Below are 9,799 nucleotides of genomic sequence, written 5' to 3'. Positions count from 1 at the left end.
GATTCTTTGTGACAAGGAAATATTTGTGAGTGTGGGGGGGGTTGGGTTTTTTTTTTTTGTTGTTCGTGTTTGCTTTTCCTTGAGGGTCCTTGAAGTGAACATAAATCACTTAGCATGATTAACAATGGTTTTAGAAACCAATGGACTTTGCCTGCTCTCTGTACAACCCCGATTAAGATTAATTCTGTGAATAATGTAGATCTTCTCTGACTTATCTTGTGAAGTTTCTTCAGTGGTTGTTCTCGAATTGAACTACTGCTTTAAAGGGTCCTCTGAAGTTGCCAAGTCATCGAACTCTCGTTTGTATCTTTATTATCTTTAAAGATTGCACAAAATGGAAACAAGAGCAAAGTACTGTATCCACTGGACATCATTCATTATAAAAAAACAACATACACATTTGGAGTCTACCAAATAGGATATTCTTTAAAATTCATATATTGCGTGCTCGTAGATTCATGCGTTATTTTACATTTATCATTATTCTCTCATAAATAATTGCAACTTGACCAATTTGTGCACCCACTACCACAGTCTACACAAGGTGGCAAGGAGTGGTCTTTGACAGGAGAACAGCTAAAAAACGGAAACATGTATGTGGGTGTCACAGCTACTGTTTGGCCTATGCAGTGAAATGCTAACAAAATTTACGCTAAACATCTTTTCAAAAGGCACGATTTCCGCCACAGAAAAGAACGTTTTCAAAAACGTGTGACAGTTAAAAATCATCACCTTTGAGGGCACTGAGATGATTATATTAATGTGATCCTGAACCCCAAGACCAGAATGCCTGCAGGAAGAGGGTCTATGCCAGAGTCTAAAGGCCTGAATTATGGAGACACATGCCCTACGGGCTGTTTGTTGACTGTTTTTCTGCCCATCCTCAAACGTTGCTCCATTCCAGAACTGGAGAAGCTCACTGTTGCAAATCCAGCACCCTCCCAAGAATAAGGACAGTATCAACCAAGTCCTTCCTGTCACCACCTCTCTCTAGTCTGTCCACAGCCCTTCCCTTTCCACCGAAGCGTTAGGAGTCGCGCTCGCCTCGGCCCCCAGCCTCAGGGTCGCTCTGGTCGTCGGTGAAGCAGACGTCCACATCACTGTCCTCGCTCTTGGGATCCCCAGGCTCCAGGGCATAGCCCGGCTCCGCGCCCGGGCCGTCGCCCGCCTTGGCGATCAGGCTCTGGCCCGGGTGGCGGGATTTGACGTGACGCTCCAGATCCCGGCGGCGCACCAACACCTTGCCGCAGAACTCGCAGCGATAGGGCGTGTTGCCCTCCGCGTGCAGTCGGATGTGCTTGTTGAGATTGCTAGGGTCGCCGAAGGGCCGCAAGCACACTTTGCATTTGAGCGGCTTGTATCCCGTGTGCGTCCGCATGTGGATCTTGAGCCCGTACTTGCGCGAGTACAGCTTGCCGCAGTAGAGGCACAAGTGACCCGTCTTGGGCTTGCCTGCTGCGCCCCCGCCGCCGCTGCCTGTCGCTGCCACTACGGCCGGAGGCAGAGTCCCCGAGTCCAGGCGGGTGCGACCCTTGCCGGCCGCCATCTCGGAAAGCTGCTGCGTGTGCATGGCGATCTCGCGGTCGATACTGGCCAGGGAGCCCAGCTCCGCCGGGCCGATCGCCGCGGCCGCCGCGGGCCCGCTCAAATAGGAGATGGACTCGGGATATTTGAGAAGCCCGCCCAAGTGCAGCTTGAGCGGGTAATAGGCGGCAGGGGGGCCGTAGAGCAGGTCTCCGCTGTACACCGTGAAGGCCGGCATGACGGCGGGCAGGGGGCTGCACTCGCCGCTGGAGTAGGCTTTGAGCCCGCCCGCGGCGGCGTCGAGGGGCGGCAGCGCGCAACGCTCCAGGGGGAGCCCGGGTGCAGGGAGAGCAGCGTAGCGCGGGGTGGGCAGCGCAGCAGCTGCGGCCGGGGCGCGCTCCACGTGCTTAAAGGCGGACACCTCCTCCGTGTGACCCGCCAGCAGGGGGAAGGCTCGCAGTGTCCCGGGACACGCCAGGCCGGGTGGCGGCGGGTCCCCCGCGAGCAGACACTTGGGGTGGTGGTGGTGGTGGTGGTGAGCGTGGTGGTGATGGTGGTGGTGGCCAGAAGGGCTCTCCCCACTGCTGGGGCGCCCGCCGGCCCGGCCCCCACCCAGCAACCGGCCCAATGCCAGGCCGGGCCCCTTACCGCCGCCCTCTTCCCGGTAGGGGTCGCCCTGCGCGGTTGCCCGTGCCAGGCCAGCGGGTTTGAAAGCCGAGCGCACGCCGGGATAAAAAGCCAAGCCGCTGCCGCCAGCAGCGGAGCCGCCCACGATGCCCAGGAAGTGACTGTGTGCTCGGGCTACTCCGCTCACATCCAGGGTGCGATCTGGATGCTCCTTGCTCTTCCTGGGAGTTCCCCACTTGCCCGGGGACGGTGAAGTGGCCGGGGGCGCTAGGGAAACCTCGCGCTTGATGCTCTCCCGTGCTCCGCAAGCCTGGGCGAGTTGAGGGACCTGTGCTTGGGGCCTCAAAGAGCCTGCCTGGAGGGGCGCGGTCAAGTCCGGGGCGGTGGGTTTCGGAGGGAGGCCAAGGGCTTCTGCGGCCGGGCCAACGCCGGGTCTGGCCGCGTGCTCCTGATGCAGGAAGGCGCGGCCGCCGCCGCCGCTGAGCACGCAGTGAAAACGTAGGTGTGCCTTGAGACTGTTAGGGTATCTAAACGTCCTCCAGCAGTACCAGCAAATGTAGCGCTCCTCTCCTGGGCAAGAGACAGTGGGAAAGTAACCCTGTGAGAAGCAGGGGAGCCAGAAGGAAAGCGCTCCAGCGCACCAGGCAAAGCCCAGGTTTTGACCCATGGTGCGGCAGAAGCAGGGGGGGGGGGGGTGAGGGTCTTAGGGCTGACAAATAAAGTTTAGTAACCCTATCAAGACTCTCCCAAAGCGTGTAAATGGCCAATCCTTGTCACCTCTGTCCTCAAAGGCCTACTCAAACAGCAAAACAGGTAACCTAGGCAGTCCAATGAAGACATCCTCCAAGACCTCGTAGTAAATATCTTTTGGAAGAGAAGGGCACAGGAAGGCTGACTGGGAAGGGCAGAGAGCAGCTGTTGCCTTAAATCAAGTATTGAAGCTGTGCTGTGCCTGTGCCCATCTGTTGGCGTTTGCAGAATAGGTGGCGTATGTCAAGGAGTTGGATAAACTGAACAAAGGCCAATCTAATAGTCGTGAGCTCCTCATTACCAGGCGAGACAATATCCTGTATGTATGGGCCATATGTAATCATTCCTTTTCATATAACAATGTCTTTTGTGTCGGCTCTCCGCCCTTTCTACCCCCTCCCAGACTTATACACTCGCCTGAGGTTTTCCTGGAGCGTGACCAAATGAATCCCCACATAAGGATTGTGATTTGCTACTCTTCAAAATTATGTGCGTCCTTATTTCTTTCAGTAACTCCATCGGATTGCATTGAAGAAAAAAAAGTTCTATTTTTTGATATCCTACGACGAATGATTATATCCTGAGAAGGAAGGTGTAGGGTTATCTTATCAGTTCTACCTGAAAGTTAATTAACTCCTAGACAGGTGCAGAGATTCAAGCTTGGGTGAGCTATATTTCACTTAATAAATATTAAAAAAAAATGAGAAAGGTACTCTGCTCTTAGAAGTGCAGAGTTCTGTAGTGTTCTGCTGGTGTGCATGTGTAGTTGTCAACTCTCTGTGTCTCTTCCACTGTAACTGTCTTGACTTACTAGGGTCATTGAACGCAATCCAGAGACAGGTGTGTGGCATAGCTACTAATCAGGTACTAGAAACTATTTTCTGCGTACCCCTGTGCATCCACTTGCAGTCCTGCAGTTTGTTGTGTGTGTTGTGATTGATTGGTTGGTTGATTGATAATTATTAATGATGTCTGTGAGAAAGAAGTTGATTAGGCCACACGGAAATCCCGAAGTACCCTGTAGGTCTCTGAAGATTTACTGGAAAAGTTGCATTCTCCCTCTTTATGTCCACTCAGCTCCTGCCTTTAAGACATTACTAAAGAGCTTGTCGTGATGGCACAAGACTTTAATCCCAGCCCTTGGAAAGCAGAAGCAGGCAGATCTTTGTAAGTTTCAGGCCAATGAGGGCTCTCTCAAAGGAGGGGACCAGTTTGTTCCAAAAGAGGTCAAAGGAGAGCTGGGAGAAATAGGGGGACAGAGGATTTGCTTCTACTACTCTATTCCAGGTATTTCTCAAAGACTTACACAAGAGCATCTCGATATTCCTGTTACCTGCTTAAAACACCTATGTAAAAAAAGGAGGGTGACCCCTTGGTTTTCTTGGAGTGTTTGAAGTTCAGCTGCTCCTTTACATCATCTCCTCAAGAGTTTCCAGTCTGCTCCAGAACGGCTCTGCCAAAGCAAAGCCAAGTACACTTTGTTCTTAAAATGAAGGGCAGTAACTCAATCTTTCTGTGAAACTGAAACTAATTGAAATTAGCTGGTACTGCAAAAAGAGATGTTATCTCTGTTAATTTCTTCCTCTTCTCAAAACTTAGGGCGTGCGTGTGTGTGTGTGTGTGTGTGTGTGTGTGTGTGTGTGCGTGTGTGTGTTTCCACTTTTCCAGCTTGTCTTCCTCAACAGGTCCTGAAGATCCTAAGGTTCAACTCTCACCAAGTGACTCACTCTTCGTCTTTGCTCCTCCCCCTCATACAATTTAAAGATGTCAGACATGCCAATCTAGAAATGTCAGGTTCAAAATAGGCTATAACCTTCCCCAACAATAAAATGATGGATTTTTTATTATCAGTTGCCATATGGCATTTATAAAAGTAGTTGGCTGAAATAAAATACATGGGTTAAACAAGCAGCTTTTCCCTGTTTGGTTGTCCCTATGGGAAAATGTTCCCTGTAGAAGTGGCTGGCACAATTTGCTGAGGAGTGGCAAGCTTGAGAGTCCCCTATGAGACAGCTGTGCTTATTCCTGGAAGGACTGGACAAAAGATTCTGATAATGTAGTTCAAGGAACAAACTATATTAGAATAATTCTTACGAATGCTGGACATAAAAATCTATTTTAAAACAAATAGAATTGATTTACAGAAGACAGTGGTACTTTGAAGTAAAATGACTCGTTTCTCCAAATAACCTGTCCAGCCCAAAAAGTGTTTCCAAATTACCACACTTTTATCAACATTTACCTGTTTCTAAAGGGACGCAGCGGAGTAGCAGTTCTGGAGGAGATTGTGTTAAAGTATTTTGGAACATTTTGTTGTTGTTGTTGTTGTCTATAAATAAATCGCTTCTTGGGAAAATTATAAACAAGCTAAAACAATTAACAAGTGGGGGGAAGGGCAGAGGAAGCCTTATGGAGTACGAAAAGGGAGTCTCAAAACCTTAACTATTTTAGCGCCTCCCAGCCTTCTTCCTACAAGAAATGTCCTTCAGTGCTATGTGGAGGGTTTGAAATGTGGTCCTCTTTAGCGGTTGCCCCTTAATTTGCATGAACTGGCTTTTGGCTTGGAAGGAATCAAATAAATCTGAGAAGAAACTGGGATACATCCCAGATTCAATTTAAGTAGGCTTAGTAGTGGGAAATGAATAAATACCATTTTAAGCAAGAACTTTAGTACCTGCCAAGGGACCAGCTTCTAAAATGTTTCTAAAATGCTATCAAATACACTGCTCTCCTGTGAAACTAACAGAGAAAGAGCACCTTTGTACCTTTTTAAAAGTATTCTAGGTTTAAGTTTTGAGGTCTAGAACTCAAGATGTATTTGTTGTGGCATATTAAGTCTCCTCTGTTGGTTCTTCATTAAGTAAATGTTTGTCATTGAGGTGTGTAATGGGAAAGAAAGAAACCATAGAGTTCCTAAGGAAGTATTCCGCTGCAGTTGAGAACAAGATTACTACCCACTTTTGTTACCACTTGCTAATGGTTTTAAGGCAACAGTTCCCTCTTTGCCTGTGCAAACAGCATGAATTCCGCTTCCACGGAGCTGAACAGAAAGGTTCTTCAGGTCTGGGATCACCTCCCACTACCCAGGAGAAGAGGTGAACGCTTGCTCACCCTCACTGTTGGGGAGACCTTCTCAGAGGCAATACCTTTCTCATCATGAGTCGGAGTCGCAGTTGTGGGGATGTCAAACCACTGAGCCAAAGAGTTAGAATACCACACAGTCAGCTCTTCCCCTGGCTGGACATCTCGTAATGCTCGATAGAAGATCTAGGATGTAATAATAATAATAGTAATAATAATAATAATAATAACAACAACAATAATAATAGTAACAATAAGGTTCTCTGTTATTTCCTGGTGCTTGAGAATAAAGGTTCAAATGCTGACGTTGTGGCCCTGGAAAAGCTACTGGATAACTTTGAATCTCATCCTTCGTCCTTTAAATGGCAAACCAAAAGTATCTTCCTTACAGGGTCATTGGCACTTTTAAAAGGAGAACTCTTGCCTTTCCAAGTTCTTTGCTTACGAAATACCCGGCTGCCTTAGGGATGGAATTGGAATTGACAAGGATGAGGGGCACTGACAGTACCTGTCCTCCTGGTAAGTCTGCAACAGCTTCCAGCGTCTGTTCCTGGGGGTTCCTGGCTGCACGGATTAACCCTATCCACTCCAGAGGGGAGCCCCCTGACTCGTCCACCAGCTCCCCTCTCACCATGCGCACCTGTAATACAAGCAGTGGTCAATTCCCCACATGCCACAGCCAGGCTCACAACCCAGAGGAAAGACTGTACTCCACCCCACCCAACTCCGGAAAATGCTTGTGTTCTCTTTGACCCAACCTCTAGGTGCTGCTGGGAGCATAATTCCTCCGTGCCTCAGTTTAGAGGATGGAGAAATAAGGGAGGTTGAATGATAGACAGCACCACGGTCATCACCGCAAACACACACCTTGGAAACACCAGCTGGAAAAGGCATTCTCTTAGAGCTCCCGGATGCAAATGGTTGCAAAAACAGTCCCCACCTCTCCCTGTGCGCGGTTCTGGGATCCTTAACGCCGGGAGAGAAGTGATTCCAAGTTCAAGCCCGTTCTGAAGCCTGGCGTAGTATTCCTACCCTGTTTCTCAGCCTCCCCATTCTCTAGAACTGCTCGTAGGTGCAAGAGAACTCCGCGGTGAAAAGCTCAGAACAAAGCCAGCACAGAGAAATTTTGCCTGCAGCTAGCAGACCATTTAAAAGCAATTAAATCGCGTTTAAAGAGAGAGGCGTGGTTAGCTACAAAAACCGAGGGTAACGGGAGAGACCAGAGGCTTTCTGGCTCCAGGAGTAAGGTGCAGGTCCTGCTCCTCAGACAAGAAAGATACTTCTTGCAAGAAAGCTCTCTAAGCGCTGGCTAAAACCACAGTCTTTCCTTTTTAAACAAGCTTTTGACTTAATTTCCCGGTCCTGTCTGCCAGTACTTGATTGCCAAGCCTTCCCCCACCCTCTGCGGGCAAGAGTCTTTAAATTCCCCTCTAATCAGGGGTCAAGACTGTGGGGGTGGGGAAGGAGAGGTCAGCGTGGAAGAGTTGTCCCTGAGGGTCTCCAGTCAGCTGCAAGGGTCCCAACTGGGTGTCCCCTCGAGGGTGGGGCTCCACTACCTCTCAGATGGCATCAAGATTAATCACCACAAGGCTCACCCTCTCTCCATTTCCTACCCAAACCTACACGTAAATAAATGGGGGCTTGGTGTATTCCGAGAACTAATAGCCTCACCAGAACTGTCTCCTCTGAGAAAAGGGACTGACATGTTTAAAACAAAATTTAAGCCTCAAATTAGTAAACAGAACCGGGAAAAAGTCCTTCCCATCCGATGCCTCCAGAGAAAAAGGTATGTTTGCCCAAAGAAGCCAAGAGCCCAGGTGAGAGTTAGGAACCTTTACTACCTTGCTGAGGACACCCCAGAACGCTGGGGGAAGCTATCAGTTCCTACATATATGCCCCCATCCCTACAGTTCCTACAGCGAAACAGACACATCGAACTAGTGTCTGCTTCCGCTCAGCTCTGCCCCCCCCCTTCAACCCACCCACCGTCCAGCTCAGTTATGAGACATTCTAAGGCTAATCGGACAAGTCTACTCTGCAGAATTAGCAAGTATCCCTTTTCTCCGCTTTTCCTCTTTATCCCTCTTCTGGATCGGAGCAATGGGAGGCAAACCGCAAGTAATGGAAATCTAGAATGGCCCAGTACCTTTTTCTTGGGCCCTGGCTCCCTGCGATCTGACAGGTACTTGCCCAACTTGAAGGTGCCAGGCACGGGCCCCAGGCGCAAGCCAGCCGGGATACAGCAGTCAGCGTTCACGCTGGTGGCCGGAGTGCGTGAAGTTCCATGCATTGTTGCCACCGCCGCCTGGCAGACGCTGGGGCTCGCGGGTTCCTCCACTAGGAGAGAGTGACAGAACCAGGAGCAGCCTCATGCGATGAAGGAGCCGCACCCCGACGTGCGTCTTCTGCCCGCAGAGTGACGCGGGCAGGCATGCACTGCGCCTTTTCAATCCGGGCGGGCGCCTTTTGGCACCGCGAGCGCAAGGGCGCGGAGTTTGGTGAGAGAGTTGCGCTGTGAAGCAGCTGCAGAGTCCCACCCGAGAGGGTCACATGGAGTGGTTCCCTCAGCCCCTTGCATAATCGAGGCCTCTGAATGGCTAGCACACAATGGTCCAGGCGACCTTCCCATTCCTAAAAATCCAATTTGTCAAGGGCGAAGAAAAGGCGCTGGTGAATCAAAGGTCCGGCGGGACCATTAATCCTCAGCATGGGGTATTGTCCCTGAGACAGTTACGATATTTTAAGTGACAAATCCACTGTATAATTTCTCCATAAATTTTACTTCCTTTTATTGTTCGCCGACAAACCAGTTTTGGGAAATAAGTGACTACTTTAAGTCTACTTGGCTGATTCCTTTGAGCCTTGGTCTACTTCAAAGATTCTTAATTCTCTCCCCTTGGCTTTATTGTAAAGGAGATTAAACAAAGAGATGGAGACTGTTTGGAGGACTTGTTAACTTCTATTGATTTCTGGCGTGTGCCATACAGAAATTAGGCAGGTACTTGATGGGAAAACACCAGAAAATACCTACACTTTTCAAATCACGACCATAGTTCCATTTCAGGGATTGGGCTCAGGCCAGTCCACCATTCAGAACCACGTTAGCTGTTCCCTCTACCAGGATTTGCCCCAAAATATGAAACCGCCGGAACAATTTGAGCGGGAGAAGCCAGCTGAGCACCACCGCTCCTCTTCACACTCAGGGCCCGCTGTTTTCTCCGAGTGTAGGAAGCAGCCACAAAACTTTGTAGGCTCTGTGGATCGAACTGCGGCCTTGAAGAGGAGGAAGTTCTCCGCAGGACTGTTAATCACGTATTCCCCGCCACCCACCCCCACCCACACACCGCCTGCGTCTCATCAATTCAAACCTTGTTTTGCTTTTAAGTTTAAAACCGGGAGAAAGTCCTGGCACTGACTTCTCCAGAACCAAAAGGCTGGGTTTTTACTTATGTTTAAAGCAAATAAAACAAAACAAACAAACAAAAAACCGCAATCTCTCAGCAGGGTGAGGAGAGCCATAGCAGGCATTTGGGTCAACTCGGGGCACCTTTCCGCAAATCCGCAAATCCCACGCTGCCACCACTGAAGTCACTAGGAAGCTCCTGCAGCGACTCCAGTGATGTGTCCTCACTCCCACCCCATCCCCACCCTCTACCCCATCATAGAAAATAGCACAGAGGACCCTGTGCAGCACGCTCATTGGTGCCTTGCACAAAAAAGATGCAGTTGTGCTGCCTAGATCAGAAGTGGCACTGGCTAACAGGATGTCCGGACAATCAAAGAGGGCTTTTAGAGTCGCCTCCTAAGTTGCCCCCTG

The 9,799-nt window shown here is 49.7% G+C and overlaps 1 protein-coding gene across 1 annotated transcript; it reads right to left on the bottom strand.

Moving 5' to 3' along the window:
* Positions 1–1,027: 1,027 nt before the first annotated feature.
* Prdm13 (PR/SET domain 13) lies at positions 1,028–8,415 on the bottom strand. The gene is made up of 4 exons (XM_085677429.2): positions 8,129–8,415; positions 6,491–6,622; positions 6,048–6,168; positions 1,028–2,721 (listed from the first exon to the last, which is right to left on the bottom strand). Exons 1-4 carry the CDS (start codon positions 8,270–8,272, stop codon positions 1,028–1,030), a joined length of 2,091 nt encoding a protein of 696 aa, XP_085533555.2. The 5' UTR covers positions 8,273–8,415.
* Positions 8,416–9,799: the final 1,384 nt, after the last annotated feature.

Source organism: Myodes glareolus, chromosome 16, assembly GCF_982192425.1.
Source record: "Myodes glareolus chromosome 16, mMyoGla1.1, whole genome shotgun sequence".
NCBI classification, from domain to species: Eukaryota; Metazoa; Chordata; class Mammalia; order Rodentia; family Cricetidae; genus Myodes; species Myodes glareolus.
This window is presented reverse-complemented; position numbering and strand designations above follow the sequence as displayed.

Excerpts from the sequence above, each read along its gene's own strand:
- Prdm13 (XM_085677429.2), bottom strand. The coding sequence starts at position 8,272 with ATGCATGGAACTTCACGCACTCCGGCCACCAGCGTGAACGCTGACTGC. Across the intron at positions 6,623-8,128 it reads AGCCAGGGCCCAAGAAAAAG|GTGCGCATGGTGAGAGGGGA; the intron begins GTACTGGGCCAT and ends CTTGTATTACAG. Across the intron at positions 2,722-6,047 it reads TCCGACTCATGATGAGAAAG|GAGAGGAGCGCTACATTTGC; the intron begins GTATTGCCTCTG and ends TCTCTTGCCCAG.